Source organism: Corvus moneduloides, chromosome 6 (assembly GCF_009650955.1).
Source record: "Corvus moneduloides isolate bCorMon1 chromosome 6, bCorMon1.pri, whole genome shotgun sequence".
Taxonomy (NCBI): Eukaryota; Metazoa; Chordata; class Aves; order Passeriformes; family Corvidae; genus Corvus; species Corvus moneduloides.
Genome location: NC_045481.1, coordinates 52,614,606 through 52,633,734, shown reverse-complemented (window position 1 = coordinate 52,633,734; position 19,129 = coordinate 52,614,606). Strand labels below are relative to the sequence as shown.

At 35.6% G+C, this 19,129-nt stretch overlaps 1 protein-coding gene across 6 annotated transcripts in view; it reads left to right on the top strand.

Moving 5' to 3' along the window:
• Window positions 1-19,129, top strand: part of SBF2 (SET binding factor 2) — a 234,630-nt gene that overhangs the window by 209,994 nt on the left and 5,507 nt on the right. For all 6 annotated transcript variants that reach the window (XM_032112338.1, XM_032112341.1, XM_032112339.1 and 3 more), the window contains 7 exons: window positions 1,889-2,065; window positions 4,939-5,040; window positions 6,151-6,336; window positions 12,255-12,381; window positions 13,230-13,357; window positions 13,882-14,115; window positions 18,317-18,421. In XM_032112338.1, the coding sequence (XP_031968229.1) occupies window positions 1,889-2,065; window positions 4,939-5,040; window positions 6,151-6,336; window positions 12,255-12,381; window positions 13,230-13,357; window positions 13,882-14,115; window positions 18,317-18,421 (1,059 nt within the window). The remainder of the gene's footprint in view (window positions 1-1,888; window positions 2,066-4,938; window positions 5,041-6,150; window positions 6,337-12,254; window positions 12,382-13,229; window positions 13,358-13,881; window positions 14,116-18,316; window positions 18,422-19,129) is intronic.

Sequence of the window (19,129 nt, the reverse complement as noted above, 5' to 3'; positions counted from 1 at the left end):
TGGAAGTTCTTGCTTTCAGAGCCACACTTAATGACACCTAAATACACACTGCTGTCCTCTGACCCTGCTGGCTGCTCATCTCATGTTCAGCTGAGTCCTAAGCTCAGTGGTTTCTGTTTTGGGAAACATGAAACAGGCTAATTCGGTAATTTAAAGTGCAATTTTATTTTTCCTGATGTGTTGAAATACATTATGAAGGAGACAGAATGTTGTTAGTCAGGGAAGCAATTATCAGAGAAGGAAACCTTCATTACTGTGGGCAGGACTAAACTCACCCAAAGCCAAACTGATGAGAGTAAGACCAGCCCAGAACTTCTGATTTAAATACATGAAGAGGACCATGATGTCTGCAGTTTTGTACATATTTTTTCATAGATTTTAATGTTTTAGATTCAGTTGCTTGAAAAACAGATGTCCTCTAATTCTTAGTAGTTTTGCTTGTTTTCTGAAAATGTTTTCAGATTTTTTTTTTAAATCTCTGTGTTCAAAGATTAAAAAATCAGTTGTTTTCTACTTTCTTATTCAAAATGTGAGCATACAAAAAATATTACATATTTTTTGAAATACAAAATGCCCAAAAACCATTATTGGTAGTAGGAAAATACATCACTATTCATTTTTTTCTGAAATTATATTCCATCAGGAGGTGGAGGCATCATGCTGTACATAGAATTAAATTGCTATAATCCAAAAATAATGACCATTTTTGTTTGTTTGATTTCTTAATGAATGATAAGTGAAGAGTTCAATCACGCATCTAAAGTTGTGTAGCAGAAACTACTGCTTTATTCTGCTAAATACCATGTCACCTAAATTGATGAGGAAAACAGAAATATACAACATTTTAAAGAAATGGTGCTATTTTCCTCAATTGCTTTTGTCATGCATTATTACAACTTACCATTGTTGAGTTATTGAATTTATTTTTGAACCATGCCAAAATATAAACGGAATTAAAGCCGGGCTTTCACTTTCCTATATTTTTGCTTGGCATTCTATGGAGGAGCTTAATGAAGATTATTTGCAGGCCAGCTTTAATTCAATGAAAGCAATTTCTGAAGAAAACTCAAGAAGTTTGGCATGAACCTCTTCAGTGATGCTCTTCATACTTGAGAATTGTTTTTCCTAATAATGTTCTCCATATTATGCTTTTCATCATAATCCGTTGGGTTTTGGTGGGGTTTTTGTTAGTCAGCTAACTTGTTCTCTTAATTCAGTCCTCCTCTCTTACTGCTCCTTTGCTAAATGCAGTAAGTTAAGTAAAACATGAGGAATTCTGCTAGGAAAACCATCCAGCTGCTGCTCTGTGCTGAACCAGGTACTTCAGTCAAACAACTCCCTCAATGTCCAGTGTCTCCTTAGATGAGTCAGCTGGTTTGCAGTTATGGGGGTTCTTTTTGGGTGTGGGGGTTACTTTTTTCTGCTTTATTGAACTCCCAAGATGTGTCCTGCACTGTTCATATGTCATCTGTACAGATATTTTCATTTTTATTTGTTTATTGTTGATTTGCTTTAAAAATGTTAAAGACAGCACATTATGTTGTATATAAACAACTGAACAGATTGTCACTCAACTTTTTCACTACTATTACTGCTAGAATTATTATTATTATTATTATTATTATTATTATTATTATTATTGAAAATATGACTGCTGTGCACTACATTCTGCTGTTCTGGTTATAGCTGGGTACTTTAGTATGGTACATATTGCAAGGATTTTTATTATATTTTTTATTATCCTGGGCAGGTGTTTAGCTGCACAGATTTTTCATGAGGAATTAATTATTTAGCAATAAAGCAGGCAAGACTTTAGGATTTAAGGAGTCTGTCAGTGAAAAATATGCTTCCCTTTTAAATTACATCTGCTGTTGTCCTTTTCATACAGGGGTTCAAACTTGATTTTGCTTTGAATTGTGAATTTGTTCCTGTTGAATTCAGTGACATCCGACAGACAAAGGCGAGCTTTAAAAAGCTGATGAGAGCTTGTGTTCCCAGCACTATTCCTACTGATTCTGAGGCAACATTCCTCAAAGCACTTGGGGAGTCAGAGTGGTTCCCACAGGTAATTTATCTGACAGGTACTTCTGATAATCTATACACAGTGCTGCTCACACAAAATAAATTCCAAGCTCTTGTGACAGAGGACTATTGTGTTCTAACCAGATGTTCATTGCTCGTTGTGATCACTTTGCTTGTTATCAATTCTGGCATTACCTAAGCATTATTATTTTAACACAATCATAACATTTACAAATATGGGAGGCATTTTTATAACAAAATTTATGTTTTATAACATGGAACACACAAAGGAGAGATGACTGGGTTTTCTATCTAAATAAATTCATGGTCTTGGTTTTCAATTATTTTTCTTATTTTATATATTTTAAAAATTAGAAAAAAGTGTGGAACAGTAAATGAGCTTTTTGATTTTAGAACCAGTATTTGACTCTTCCTATGTATTCCCACCCTGAATTTTGATATGCACAAGTTAAAAAATAAGCAAACATCTGTTGTGGGATATGGGGAAGTGTTTGTGGGGAAGAGAGGATTCTATGTGTGTTGAGCTCTTCTCCCTGAATCTATACCTTTATTTCCCTATCTCATATTCCTTTACATAAATATTAACCAAACCAAGGCAAGACTGGAGCAAACTTGCAAGATGCAAATTAAGAAGGATGTGGGAAAGCCAGCTCTTTGTAAATCTAAAACCACTTTAATTACAGTGAATGTTTTTTAACAGCTGCTTGTTATGTTTGGAATCTGCTGCTGAATATACTTTTCTCGAATGCCATTAATCACAGAAAGCAGAATAGAAACTTATGCTGATCTCTTAAGGAGGAAATACTTGGGAGAAACATGTCAGTTATTACACATCAGAAAATGCACTCTTGGTTGAAAATGTCCTGCAAGGGGTGGCTTAACTTCTTCCCTGAGGTGTGAGCAGAGCTGGTCATGGCTGGGTCTGGCCACCGAGCTTTTCAGGAAGGGGAGAAGTGAGGGAGAGCATGAAAAGGATTTGATTTCCTCATCATGTGAACATTTTCAATCACAGAGTGTTTGACCAAGTTGGTAAGTGTAGATAAATGAATTTAATTTCATTTCATCATTGAATTGATGAAATAAAACATAGCAGCCCAGGGATGAAGGGCAGATAACACTGGAGTTACTCTCTTTTGGCATATTGGAGGGGATCATTCTTTGCTTTGAGTTCATCACTCTGCTGAGGACTAGGACATAATGTGGCACACCAGCTTTGTTACATTGAAACCACATTTCTGTGGTTTAAATCATGTCATATCTGACTTATGTGGTAAAGCTAATTTATGACTGATAAAGTTAAATTATGACTGATTTGGCACATTTTCTACTATTCCCCTGAAAGAACATAGATCTGTCATCTCAGAAATGTTTTTATTGTATTATGCTTTCCTCTTCTGGGCAATAGAAGTTTAACATTACTGATTTTAACACTGTATGGACTAACTATCTATAAGGATGTGAATGCATAGAAGAAAATTGAAGTGCTGCCCTATATTCTGAACACAAATTACAAAAATAGTGGTTTGCATTTTTAACAATGAATCTGTAAAACCAGATTGCATACCAGTTTCCTCATTAAAGATGGAAAAAACAGCCTGCCTTCTATTCTATTGCCCAAGAAAGTGTAGAAGAATAAACAAGCTTGGTTTTAAAAGTGATTCTCTTTTCAATCTGTTCCTATAAAAATTGCAGGAAAATTAGTCTGTCTGGGTTGGGTTTTTTCTAAATAATGGCTCTGTGAATGCTCAGAGGAGTCAAGGATTTTCTATCACAATTGCTGTAGCAATATTTGGCAGTTTTTGTAAGAGGGAAAAAAACAGACTGCCCTGAATATGGATGAATTTTCTAGGGTTTAGCTGTTGTTTGGTTGATCTTTTTTCCTCTTATTTTCTTCAATTTAATTTTCTTCTTACTTTCCTGTGCCTTTTGTACTTTCTGAACTTATTTTTTTCCTTGCCTAAATGATCTTACATGATTCTTGCCATCTTTTATTTATTTTCCTATACTGTTTTCTTCCTTCTTTCAGGCTTTCATCTTTCCTATTGCTTCTGTTGGTTGGATTATATTCAGTGCTGCAAAAGAACAGTTTCACTCTGCTGTAAAAAACTGAATTGCTTATGTATTACCTATTATGTTGTTTACCAAGAGTGCTGTCATAGTGTACAAAAATGGTAAAATCATCATATAGATTTTTCTTTTTAGTAATAATAATGTGAAGTCTCATAGTAAGATAAAATCGCTCAGATTCACCTGAATTTCTTTAACCTGCTTATTTTAGCATCATTGTGTAATGAGTATTAAAGTGCAAATAATTAAAGTGTCATCTTTTCATACATTTTTGCTTGTCTGCCCAACTATCTAAACTATTTCTCAGTTTGTTTTTACATTTGTGGTTTGATTATTCGTGGTGTTGTTGTTATTTTATTGTTCAATTCATTAATTTCCAACTTCCATGGGATTGAATATTAGTAATATTATCTTGTAAATATCTTACATGGGTTCTCCCATCAAAGTACTTAGAGACTTTATGGAACATTAACATTTCACAGGAAATTATATTAGTATTAAGCCCAGGATGGAATTTCTCTCCAGTAAATCTGTCGGCTGTGTTGTTCCCATTCTCCTTTTTATGACAGCTATTTTATTACAGTACTCATTGGCTTTAATACATTTAGTTCCTATCTTCAAAACTTCCCTTATTTTTGTTGTAGTTCAGGTGGAAATCCTTAGACTCTTACATTTCACTGTTGCCTAATCAGTTGCATCAATGTATTTTTCTGTACTATATGTAGATCCAGGAATACATTTTTAAATATTAAATATTAAAAGATTCTCTTTATTTATATTTTCTAAAGATTTATCTAGAGTGTGTTACTCATTCATAATACTTTATAGCTTCACAGGATAATGCAACTGGGTGTGATCATCTCTGAACTCCTGGAAAATGGTTCTTCTGTTATGGTTTGTTTGGAAGATGGCTGGGATATTACTGCTCAAGTAAGCTGCTATAAAAACCTTGAAATAGTTAAATATTAAGAAAAAACACAGGCAATGCCTTTTTACACAAGTGACAGATAATTCGGTATGACGTGAATAAATTTGTGTTGTGGCAGAAACCAGAATGCATAGATCCTTGCAATCATGTGCAATTTACATCATGAAATAGTTCCTTAAAATGAATTCATCTGCGTTCCTGCACCTGACCATGTGTAAGAATGAAAGCTAAACACTGCCACAACTGTTAATTTATCATTTTAAACATAGCACAGTTTAAACACGGGAGGGATTTGTTCTCTTCCATTCACTTTCCATAAGTGATCTTAGGAGACCACACAGGAAGAACACTAAATTTGTGCCAAAGTGCCTGTAATACCTGCTGCAAGGACAGATCACCTCAAACTATAAATTAGGTGAATCAAGATCTGCTGCCTGATTTAATAGATGCATTGTGTCCATGCTGCTGCTTCATAATTCAGAAGAGAAACACAGATATCCATAATTCCAGTAAATAAAACCTTCATGTGCAGCCAGCATCATAATACCAGGTAAACAAACACACAAAAGAATGTGACCATAATTATTGGAATCATTGCCAAACAATGAAGAGTAGAGAGGGGAGATACTTAGCTGGAAGTGCAAGAAGGCTGTGCTGCATTTTAAAGTCTCCTGGGATGCTGTTTATAAAAACAGACTGCAGTTGGCAGGTGCAAAAACTCTGAAGTAGCCCTCAGGACCAATTCTTTCATGCTTTATTTGCTGAGGTAGCAGATACTATCTTTTAAATGTTTATTGTAAAAGGGGTTTTATTTCAAACAATTTGAATGTAGTAAGCATTGTAGTCACCTCCCAAGTCTGTAGCTGCTTAGGTTTTACTTCTACAGATACCATGAAGTCTCAATGTAACTGAAACTTTTTCATGTGAAATATTATTTGGTTTGTTTTATAAAAGTACTTAATGTATGTGATAAAATACTTGTCATTGAGTTTATATGAAAGCTTTTGTTTTCTTGAACAATAAACAGGTCATTGAATGTTTATATTCATTTACTAAAGGTTTTTCCTAACTTCTGGGACTCATAACACAGAATATCCTGTCTTGTGATCTAGGTGGTATCTCTGGTGCAGTTACTCAGTGATCCCTTCTACAGGACACTTGAAGGCTTCCGAATGCTGGTGGAGAAAGAATGGCTCTCTTTTGGTCATAAATTCAGTCAACGCAGTAATCTGACCCTCAATTGTCAGGGTAGTGGATTTGCTCCTGTTTTCTTACAGTTCTTAGACTGTGTGCATCAGGTAAGCCAGCCTCTAACTTTCATTTACAAGAAGGTTTCATAAAGAAATGTCATTTCGGATGTTATAGATACAGGTTTGAGAGAAGACTAGTAACATCATTCCCTAGGTTTTATTAAAATGAATGGATCTCACCTCAAGAAGTGCTGGAATGGTTGTCTAGAGGAGACTGACCCATCCATACACAGCAGACTCAGAGGGATGCTTGGTAGTAAGGATCTATTAAGGTCATTTGTGTAGAGGTTTCAAAGAGAGGTTTTTTAAGTTATGACTGGCTTTTAGAGTCTTTTATTCAGAAGGAGGAATGGTGTGATTTGTAGTACCTTGACTAGACAGTTCTTCATTCCTTGTGCCTGATGATGAGCCTTGAAGAGGCCTTGTACTGCCCCAGTTCTGGGAGCAATGCCAGCTATAAACCAGGGGTTCTGAGATGTTCTGATTTTTATGTCTAGTACATGTGCAGAAGAAGATGGACACCACCAACTGCGTTGTGTAGGAAGAAGTTGGGTTAAGAAGATTATACTCATTTCGGGTTAATTCTGAAGTCTGTCCTTTTCTTCATGTCAAACCACTAAACGAAAATTCTTTGCAGAGTTTCTGTGTATGCAAATACAGGAGGGGTGCTTGCGTAGTTCACCTTGTACATGTGTCCTTCTTTTCCCACTTCTCTGATTTTTCTCACTGAAAAAGCTGAAAGTTTCCTTGACATTATTAACCTGTGTTAAAATGTATGGATGACTGTGTACCACAGAAAATAACTGTTAAAGCACCAATGTTTTTACTGGGAACACACTTTCATAGGGAATATTTGCGTGAAAGAGGAGTCTGTGAGTAGCCTTACTCTGCTACCTGAAGAAAACTCCACAAATTAAATAACTTGCAAAAGCAATGGAGAACATTCTTCAGATATATCTATGTCAGACTGATAAGGAATGAGCTTATGAGTGAAGACTTACTGAAAAATATGTTATGGAAAAAATCCCCAACTTTCTTTGTGTCCCAATGTTAAACACCAACAGCCATCATTATTGCTGTCTCAGAAGTTAATAAATCATAACCTTGGAATTTGCATTGATTCCTACAGCATTCCCCTTATGAAAACCTTAGAAATTTTTGTCACATCTTCCGTTTCATCCATTTCCCAGTGGTTGTGGTCGTAAGGTTGGTTTTTATTTGAAACTGGGAGATTTCTCTAGAGAGAATCAGTACTGCATTTTTCGTTCAAAGAGGTCAATCTGCCCAAGTGTCACACTTCTTCTTACAGGAGGCTTAGGGTTATTGCTCCTTTTCTGAAGTAGAATAAAACCATGTCCTTGGTTGCAGTGGCTACAACAGGACAAAATTGCCATGTGCTGTAATACTGATACCCATCTGCCTGGTGGTTCATTCAATTCCGTGAATTAAATCATTTGTCTTCGTCATGGTGCTGTATTCTCTCTGCTCTCAGTGTCTAAGCTTAAACTGGCTGATTGGATAACAGCATCCATTAGCAGAATGGAGTAAACCTATATCTGATTTAAAGCAGTAGTGTAAATTTGGAGTGAATCTTTCCAGCATCTCCCCTTACCATTTTTTGATGCTGGTCTGCTGCATATGTACTAGGTTTTTCTGGGAAGAATTTAAACCCAAAATTTCTGCTTCAGGTGTGTACTAAACACTAGCTCTTAGAAGGTCTGAGCCAGTGATTTGTCACTTAGCTTAAAACCACTGGGGACATCAGTGTATAGTGGAGTCATCCACTCAACCAGACTAGGTTAGTCTGGGTAAAACCACAAATGTGTAGTATGGCTGCAGGAACCTCAGCTCCAGCTGCTGAGTTCGGTCTGTTTGTCTACTCTGGGTTGCTTCTAATTACTTGCTAATGTAGACGTAGCCTACATCCTGTTTCTGACCCTGGAAACACTTTGCTTCAGTTTTACTGTAATAAATCTTAAAAAGTTGTCATTAAGAAAGGCAAGGAAATTATCCATGCAGTATTTCTTTCTCAAGTGATTCAGAGATGACACAAATTTTGGAAGACAAATGGGTTATCCAGAAGAAAGTTAAAAATTAAATTCGAGGATTTGGGTTTATTGTCATGAAGTAGAATGGACTGTGTTTTCTTCATGGCAGAATTCTTGGTTTTACTTTGAATAAAGGTTAACACAGTCTGCAGTTCTAAGGACATGGAATAGTGGATTATAGTCATCCCACCTTGGAAAGTTAGGATGAAATGCAAAGTGGGATGAATCCCTGCTGTTAACAACTGTCAGGTACGATTTTGCCTCAGGCTGCGCTCATGTGAATGTGTCGAGGAAATATAAGAACATTTCCTTTGTAATTCACCTCAGGTAGCAGCTTTGGTGCATATCACTCAGCAGGCATCTGACTATCTCATGAAGTATACAGGTTATTAACAGATACATTTTACAGAGAGATCTGTATTTTCTGCTTTGTGAGTTGAAGCTGTGTGCATATCCCCTGGCTGCAGCTGCGTCAGCAGGACGAGTACCTCCTGCAGCCCATCAAGAGCTATGCACTGCTGCTCTGGTGGAGATGCCACCCTTCCAGTCTCTTAGCTCAGGGGTTCTTGGGCACCTGCCTGCTTTTCCCAGCCAAAATGTTGAGAAGATTTGGTAGAAAAGACCATTACAAGCAGTTTAGCTTGTCAATCTGAAGAAGACAGTAATTTCTTATGAGGAAAGATAAAGCTGTGTAGGGGTTATAATCTTTTTGAAGTGTTATCTTCATCCAAGACAGGGCATGGGAGACATAATCAGTGTAATATAGATAATATAGACTTCTCTGGTTTTAGAAAAAAATCTGTAAGCTAAATGACTTACAGTCCCATGGAGAATGCAATTCTGACTAACTTTTCTAGCACTAGAGTTAGATTATTCTTCTAACTCATGATGATGGCACAGTATTGAGTTACCAAATTCTAACTGCGTGGTTGTAAATTCTAGGGGAATTGCTTTTGAAGTCAAATTATTGATTGAAATTTTGTATGGATTTACCATAAAAAATAAGTTTTCTTAACATCTGTGCTTGAAATTTTTTGTGAAGTTCCATTGGTTTCTGTGCAAATTGTTACACAATTACAGAATCCAATTAGGTTGCAACTTGACCCTGAAGTGATATATATTATGATCAGTTTTTAAAAATTACCCATTAACTGGAAGCAAACATTTGGTCCTTTCAAAGTATTTTTAACCTTTAGAAATATACTAGGTGCAGTAAGAAAATTACCACAGAGCCAGTACATGCATTAAATGTCATTGGTTAAACTAAAGATACAGAGAAAACAAATGAAGCAGTGATTCCTAAATTAGAACTGCATCATCTTATAAAAAGTCATTGTTTATGCCAATATCTCCAGGTGTCAGCTGAATTATTAATGCAAAATCAGTCTTTCACAATAGCAGCATCTGGCAGATACTTTCTCTGCTTCTAAGGAGACTAAGTTTATGCAAGTGATGTCAGTGAGGAAGCTTTTCTTATTTTTCTTCTGAATCTATTTGGTAATTTATTAAATATAATCAAAACAGGATGATTTTCTAGAGCTGACTTCTTTTAAGCTCAGTAAGGAGTTCTGTTACAGCGCCCTGTGTAAGAGGAGGTGAGTGCTGCTCCCCCGGGAGATGTGTTCAGTTATTCCAGTGTTTGCAGGAGTAGCCTCCTAGTGATTACCAGCACAGGGCATTGGGAGTACTGTATTGCTCATTCATGCTAAGTAAAAATTGATATTTAATGCAACTAAAATACCAAAATGTATTGGAAAACTAAGGGAGGCTGATAGATCGATAAGATTATTAAATACATTCAGGAGATACTTCAGTGGGAACATGGTAATTTTAAAAAGGACTCTAAAATGCTGAGTTTCTCTAATCATAATATTAGAAACACATACAGGTTTAATCAGGTTTTGAATGTTCATATATTATGGAGATTAAGACAACAGCAATTACTGCATTGTTTACCTCTATCAAAGAAATGTTTTATAGTTGTTTTCTCTTTAAAAGTAAATTATATTATAATAACTTCTAGTTATTACGATATTTGTGCATCCAGAAATCTCAAAAATGGAATCACCCACAACTTTAAGATCCATGATAAGATTTTATCAGCAGCTTGTTCTTGTAACTCTTAAATGTATTAAAATAATTATTGGACCATAAGCAGAAGTTAAGACCCTGTATATAATTCATGTCAAATAGAAGAATGTTGCCTTTCCTTCTTACAGTATATTAAAGAAAACCTTCTCCTTGAAAAAAAATCTTTTTTATTAAGAGGGCTAAATATTTAATTCATCTATGAAATTGAAGTCCTGAATTTATCATAGAAAAAAAATGCTTAGCTTTATTTTACAAATCAGTGCAGGAATGTAGTATTTGTATCAGGGGGAAAATGGGGATTAAATAGGAGCGGATATATTGAACTAACATATCTTAAAGTATTTTAGCATTTTAAATACCCAGCCCCAAGATAATGAGATATGATAACAACAAATTCTCTGTCTGAAATGCTGTGTGGGTGTTTATAGGTCCTTTCAAGGGATTTTCCTGTCATTGTTGTATATTCAGTAGAAAACACTTGCTGAACACTTTTTTCCCCCCTTTATTTAGCTGCTCTGTATGGAAATCTAAATATAAGGAGCTTCAAGTAGTCTTAATAGCAGTTCCCATCAGTACTGAAAAAAACCCCACTGAGTAACTGATAAGTTAAGAGAGAAACTGATAAGAGATTAGAGAGAAAATATGGAACAGGAAAATGAGTGGTGGGAATGCTAAATACAAGGCATGGGAAGATTGCAGAACTAAAGGTATATTACAGGTTTGATGTGAAGCTAGGCAAAGCACAGTGGGACATACTTCAAATGTGAAATTCAGTCAGCAATTTCTTTTTTGATTGCAAGCTGTACTTTTTTCCACTGCAGTTAGGAGTTTTCAGTTAATTGCCATGTTTATTCTGAAAATAAAGATCATGAGTCAAACTTATTTGAAGAGTAAATTTTAAATTAACGCATGAAATTTCTCCAGGCACTCTCTCATCAAGATTTTTAGAATCTTTCATTTTATATGGATATCAAGTATAAATATCAGTAACTAATGCTAAATTCTTTTTGCCATGAATATTAAACTTCATGCTTAAAATCTTACACCAGCTGTGAAGAACCAGCCATTTCACAGTGCTGTATTCTGATAATCTTGTATAGTTTTCTTAAATAAATATCAGCTCCTGAGTCATATTGGAGACATTTCACTGAGTTAGAGCTATAGCCTAATGAGGGTAACAATTCAAGGAATTACATAGTTTTTAACTGTTTTAGAAGAATAATGGCAAGACATTTCCTCAGTGTGGGTTTTTTTTCATACTGCAGTATTTTGGGTCGTGTTTTGAAAAGGAAGAAATATCTGTGGACTAGCAAGTACTTGAGAAATTGGCTGTTTCAGGAGTGGTAGATGGAATGTCATTTGCAGCACTGTCTCTCTACGTGTCTGCCCCGTGGAGTTCTGAGCAATAGCAAGGAATCCACTGTGAAACCTTCCAGTTAAGGTTTGAATTCCAGCCACATCCAGGAGTAGCATCTTTACCTGTGAAGTTACATGGTGACTCAAGAGTTATCAAAGAAGATTTATATCCAGTTGGATTTCCTGAAAGAATCATGGGCTTTGTGCAGAGTATAATACTGCTTACTATACAGTTCACTCTATCTGCTCTGAAATGTTTCTGCAGCATAGACACTACATTAATTTATTTAGCCAAAAAATATTCTAGGACAAAATGTTAGAAGGATTTGTGTGACACTTGCCATTTGTTTTCAGCATTCATGGGGGAATTGTTTTGCTGTCATTTCACTTTATTATTTCTTACATATCTATTTGTATTATACCTCAATATCCACTTTTTTCCTTCTTTTTTTTTTAAATTTTATTTTTTAGATTCATAACCAATACCCGACAGAGTTTGAGTTCAATCAATATTATCTGAAGTTTCTGGCTTTTCATCACATATCAAATCGATTTAAAACATTTCTTCTGGATTCAGATTATGAAAGACTAGAACATGGTATGTGTGATCTTTGTGTATTGCATATTGCTTTTATAGTTGTTGATATTTTTCTCCTCAATATTTGATCTACAAAAGGTTTGCCTGGGTTACAATGGTCCAATAACTGCATGGTGACCATGTAATGAATTACATTTCAGGTCTAAAAAGCAAAAAGGAGGTCAAGAACATGTAGTATTTTCCACATCAGTGATTCCTGAGCCATGCCCCTGATGGCATTAAGAGAAAGTGGAAGAAATTAGTGTCATGCCTCAGGGGTTTTTAGCCATTCATCCACATAGTTCCATTTTCCCTACTAAATACCTTCTTTTAACAGAAACAGTCTCTGGGAATCCATCAGAGAGTGCATAAAGTTTCAAGAAAGAAAAACCTTTCCGTCTATTACCTCCCACTTCTTTCTCTTGCATTATCTTCAGTGTTTCTCTTTTTATATTTTCTTTTTTACTCCATCTGTCATGTGCAACCTTACTGGTTCCAAGGCCTTACCTGCCCTCAGAGCCCTCTTACTGAGGCTACATAACCACAGCTGAGGCTGTTCTTGGGACTTGTCCACTAAAACCTGCTCCAAAATTCTCTGCTTTGTGGGTCGGTTCTCATGGCATACGGTCAATTCTAATGCTTTTCTTAAAAGCTGGTGTAGCTGTGGGGCAGATTAGACTTGAGCAACCATTTTATTTCCAAAAAAAGTTAATTTCTGTTATATATCTTCTTTATTTATTTCCTGTTGCAGTGGCATTTGATAGTAGACTTTGCTGTACCTTCAATCTGTGAAGTTCCTTTAGGCTGTGCTTTAGCATTTGTTATGCATTGATATAAAGCTATCTTTTTGCTGCTCTTCTTTTCCCCAGGGACATTGTTTGAAGATAAAGGAGATAAACATGCCAAGAAAGGAATTTGTATTTGGGATTGTATTGAAAAGATGCACAAAAGGAGCCCTATTTTCTTCAATTACCTCTATGCCCCTACTGAAATAGAGGTATGATTTTTTTTTTTTTAAATACAGGTGTTTGGTTATTCTGAGTGATTCCTTGAGTACATTTTCATATCTTAATTGTTCTTAACTGATTTAAGTATTTGGTGGACAAGACTGACCCTACCTGATTGATTGAAGCAGTATCTCAAAGTCATGGAAATGTAATTTAAAGGGCCAAATTCTGGAATGTGTATTCTTGCATCCTGGTGAAGTAAATGAGGTTCCTTGTTTGATTTCATGAAATTATATGAATTGTTATTAAAATTTTCTTTAAAGGGGAACTGAGTTTAGAGTCATAGTGGGATACATTTCATAACAATCTGATTGAATCACATTATATATATCTCTGTCTTGTATGATAATGTATGTCCCCTAGGTCGGGCTGTGTCTTGAATAATTTTAGAAAATTCACGGTACACTCCCCATTGTAGAATTCAATTTAGAATAATCTGGAAAATACATTGTATTGTGTTGTAAGTCTGAAATTCAAAGGCTTCCTTCATGTTACAACACTTTGTTTCAAACAGGCACTGAAGCCAAATGTAAATATGTCCAGCCTCAAAAAGTGGGATTATTATGTAGAAGAGATTTTGGCTACAGGTCCTTCCTATGATTGGACCATGGTACCTGCAAAATGCAGTGTTTCAGAAGAAAACGACCAAACAGATGGTTCAGTCTCTCAGACTAAGAGGAAAATAGTGTGGCCATGTTATGATGATGTAAAAAAAATACAGCCTGATGCCATCACCAGCCTTTTAAATGTAAGTACTTGTGTTGCACGGAACAGTAAGTTCTCTAGTGCTCATGAAATTCATATTTCCTTTCTATTGAAGTTATTGCCTTACAGATGTGCTGTTACTAAAAGGATCGTGACAGATGTCAAAGCAGGTCTTTAGCAAGACTGACTGGTTGATCTGGAGATACGGTGGTGGTTCTGGGAGTCAATCAGACTTCCTGCAAAGCTGATGTTGTCCTGAATGAGCACTTCCCTGGGAGTACGCTGTAACTGTAGTTAATAACTACTCATGGATTTTTTTTTTCACTGTCTGTTTTAAAAAATAAATAAAATTTTAGTTTGCCTTTTCTAGGAAATGCAGGAAGGGCTATTTTCATTTGGGCAAATGGTGAATCTTGCTTTCTTGACCTCCTTCTACTCATTTTAAAGTAGGTGTGTGGTAAAATAACAACCCAGATTTTTGGACAGATCCGAAGATAGAATCTGACACTTGTTGATTTTAACAATTGGGACACAGATACACAAACATAAACACAACATCTTGGCCCAAATTGCTCCAAAAAGCTTTCTATGATGATTGCTCTTAGTTTATTCATGTTTACTAGAACCAAACTGATAAATTTAGATTCTTCAAAATATTTTGGTGCCTGAAATAGATGCTTGATTTTGGCTTTTTCTTGTTTGGGCTCACTTAGGCTGCTTAGGTTTTGTCCTTTCTTCATTAAAGGATGAAAAATGATCCCATTATCATATTTGTTGTAGTTATTTAGAGTGATTTAACATCTGTCTTGTCTTAAAAATGAAGATGTTTGTTGATTATAATTAATTAACAGCCTAACATTTGATTGTTGTCATAACTGATAGCACAGGAAAACGACAAGGGCATTCTTCACTTCCATTGTTTCAAGCCACAGGTATGTCCAAAACCACATCACTATGTGCAGTGTTTTATTTTGAAAACACTTTGCAGACTTTACCTTACATTAAAGCTGGGGTTATGGAGCCCAATATTGCAATGCTTGGAAAATTGGGATATGCTGTGGGCCCCCAATTCCCCTGAATCAAAGATGATTTTAGCAAGTCTTAATGTAGGAAGCTTCTGAAAGGATGTGAGTCCTTGAAGATTTTGATAGAGAGTTAGCTTTATTCTGGCACATTCCTCAAATTCCTTTTGGTCTGCTCCTTCCAATCATAATTGATCGAACACAGGAACAATGCCCAATTTAAAAAAAATTTAAAGAATCTCCTGTAAGACCCCCCTTGACTCAAAACAAGACAGTCAGGACTTCTCAGAGCTTGTAACTTCCCAAAAGAAAAGGAAGAGCAGCCTGTCAGCAGGGGTCATTTCAGGGATTCTTCAACAAAGTACAGAGAGCTTTGGTGTCAGGTACCCAGAGGCCAGAAGCACATCAGGAATACAACGATGTTCCCCTGCATTTCTTCCTGGGGTAGATGCCAGACTATCCATATCCACAACTGTGAGAAACTGCCATATAATAGGGAAATTAGCCATATTATAGGCTAAAGATAAGTGGGTCAGGTTTTATAGAGTTTAAATGTTATTTGTGAATTAGATTATAGTAATAAAAGATAGCAATGGAGAGAACATTTGGAAGACTTTGGAGAGGTTGTATAAAGGTTACAAAAATATTCTTCTAAGTTTAAAAAGCAAAGTGAACGTTCTTTTAAAACAAGTTGTTAATTTAGGGCTATTGCTGATGTAGGAGAAAGACCTCTCTTTAATCATAAATCCACTGAGAATGTGTTGGTATCCAAAAAATGTTTCAGCTGAGACCATATTTAGCATCGGAAATTACTGGGGAAGATAGATTCTTGGTTAGTTTATAATGATAAGCCCAAATTTGTTTGTTCTAAAGATATTTTTCAATTGAAAACTAAATAGTGCACTTCAGGATGTAAAGCTGAAACAGAGAAGTTACTGAGTGCCTTAATTCAGAATTTTCATGGTGGTGCTCTTCTTTTAAGACTGGATCAGATTCTGGTACTTCTAAGAATTGTGAGAGATGAAGCTGTGTGCATTCACAGACACATTGTGGATGCAAAGGAGGTGATCAGTCTCCAGAGTTCTGGAGCTGCTGCAGATTTAACTCCTGTCTCTACCATTCAGATATTCCAAAGCAGGTTATTTAGCAGATCTTCTGATAATGCTAATTGCTTGTAACTGCTAATTGCAGGAAGTGGATATTCTCACAATTGAATTTGTTGTAACCTTTCTTTTTATACATACATGTTTCTGTCCCTGTAAGCCTGGACAGCAGGAGATGAACCAGAGATATAAATTTAAGGATTTTTTTTCTTTCAAGGAAATGCATTTACTCATAGTCCCTTCCACACATGGAAGGGAAAAAAAAAAAATCTGCTGCTTTCCATAAAATTTAAAACTGAAGGGGCAAGAGTAAGCCTTGGTGATTTATTGCCATGTATGTTTTTTACATGGGGTCTATTAAAGGAGAATTTAGTCCTAACTTTTCAAGTTATATACAGGAGATTGTTGAAAGTTTTTCATGTAAGTTTTTCATTTTAAGTTCTGGAATCACTACTCACTATGGAGCCAAAAAAGAAGGAATGTGACCCAGTTGCTAAGTTACAAGTTTCAGTTACTTCCAGATTCTGCAGGGAAGGATTCATACTCAGAAGTCAAGACTAGGGCAGAAAGAGAATGATCAGATTAAAACCTGACTAACTGACAGCAATAAAGAGCTTATATCCTTCTGCAGCAATTTGGAAAAGATTTTACTTTAAAAAGTGTGTGGTAAATTGATTCAGTTTTATGTCTCCCTTCCAGAAGTGTTTTCCGTTCAGCACTTGGAAAGAGAAACAAGTAATCTAGAGAAGTCTTTAGTCTGGCTTGTGTTCATCATTCCTTTTTTTTTTATCTACCTGTGACAATACTCCAAACAAAGATATTCTGGTTTTATTTCTTAGCAGAAAGAGAGCATATGTGACTTTCAGCTACCTTCAGTATTTACAACTTCTGGTTTGATTCTTGCTGTTAAGCCACATTTCTTACATTTAGTTTCACTCTGGAGTTTCTAATTTAGCTTCAGCAAGGAGAAGTTTGTAGAAATATTTTGTTCCTGTTACATTTTAAAATGCTAGCTTTCTTATTTTCACCTAAGAGTTCAAAATTCAGTTCAGAAGTTAATTTCCTGATCAAAATGTTTTCTTACTTTAAAAGTGTAATGATTTTCTGTCTTTCAATTAATAGCAATTTCTTGAAGAATTTTTCAGTCAAAATGCCAATAGGAATTGGACAAAATTATGAAATCTACTTTAATTATTAGGTAGAGTAGAAGTAAATAGAGACTTACTTTGTCTACTTGGAAAATAAATGTCTTGGTGTTTAGTTGGCTTCTATATAGCATGAGGGGCCTATGTCCTGTGGCAATTTTTTATTCTATCATTAATTCTTAATTGAATTTGCAAAATAGAGGTTTTAGTTTTATTTCATGAATAATCAGATTTTCATAATGAGTAGTTGCTGAAAGTAAAAATGCAGGAAGGAAGAATGGCAAGTGATATGGACCATACATCAACGTCTTGACAAATATATCAATGAGTGTTCACAAGTAAACATAAACTAATAAAATTGCCTCTTTTTACTTAACTTTTCACTGTCTTATTAACAGGAAATAACCCTAACTGGAGGTTATCAACATAGGTCATATTCCCAAGTTCCACAACAAGAACATGTTGTTACGGTTTGGCATCCAAATTGAATAAATCTTTCTGTTTCATTTCCTTCTTTTATTACAGCTTTGTATCACATTTTATAAACCAGGGTAAATGTTAATATTGGCAATGTACAGTGTTGGTGTCACAGCACAGAATTTGTTCTTTGTAAATATTTTTATAAAATACAGCCTGTCCTTATCAGTGTTGTGTTTCTGTTATGGCAGTTGGTGTTGAATTTTGTGTGTTCAGGAGAACTGGGGGAGAATTGGAAGCCTGATGGCTCCTCCAGCCTGGGACATGCAGGAAGAACAATGTGGCTGATGCAGTCCTTGGGTGCCTTTGACTTCTGATTCTGATGGATCTCAGTTTATAGCTCATATGACAAAGGCTTTTGAGCTTTGCTGGGCAACACAGCCTGAAGGTTCACTGTGTGAAAACATTGATGAGAGAATGGTTGTATAAAAATGGTTGCCAGGGATTGATCAGCTAGAAATGTTTATTCTTAAGGAAACCCTTGTTACTTGTTTCAGGAAATCGAAAGGTTGGAAAGTAAATTAAATCAGAGCCCAGAGAGGTGGCAGCTTTTGTGGGAAAGGGTCAAAATGAATCTAAAGGATGACACCAGACAAGACAATGTAAGTAGAAAAGAACTTGTCCAATAGAATAATTCCATTCCTTCTGTATAGGCTACCTGGGGCACTGACAAAATCACTGTATTTCTTGGAGTAAAATATTGCTTTTGAAAAACTGAATATGTTGTTCTGACCCATGATATTGGCTTTTTATTTCTTCATGTTGAAAAATATATTTTTACTTGTGCTATTCATATAATTGCTTTTCCAGAGTAGATTAAGACACACAGATAAAATGAGCATTTTACTAATGCACAATTGTATGATTTTAGATATGTAAAAGATTCTTGAAGTACAAAAAAAAGCTCAGTTCCTGAAAGCAGCCAAAAGGATATCACAGGTTTTCAGGGATAAATAAAGGTATTTCCATGGCTAAATGGAGTTATAGTTTCTAAGTAGAGATAGGAAATACTCATGCTTCTGTTTCCAATTCCTGACTGTGGTAACAAGAATAGCTGACAATATAGATACTTTCTAAGTCAGGGTCTGCCTCTCTGCTCTCTGTGTGCACCTCTAATAATGCTAGATACTGCTTTTTGTGAGCTTGGCTTTTGAGCTACTGTATCTGTAGAGTGTTGTCATTTAGATTAGGACCAAATTCAGGATCCTTCTTGTTCCAGGTTATCAAGATTCTACTAAAATGACATGGATCTGTAAAGTAGCTCTTGGAAGCTGTAGTTTTTCCTTTCCCCACCTTCCTTCCCTTTGAAA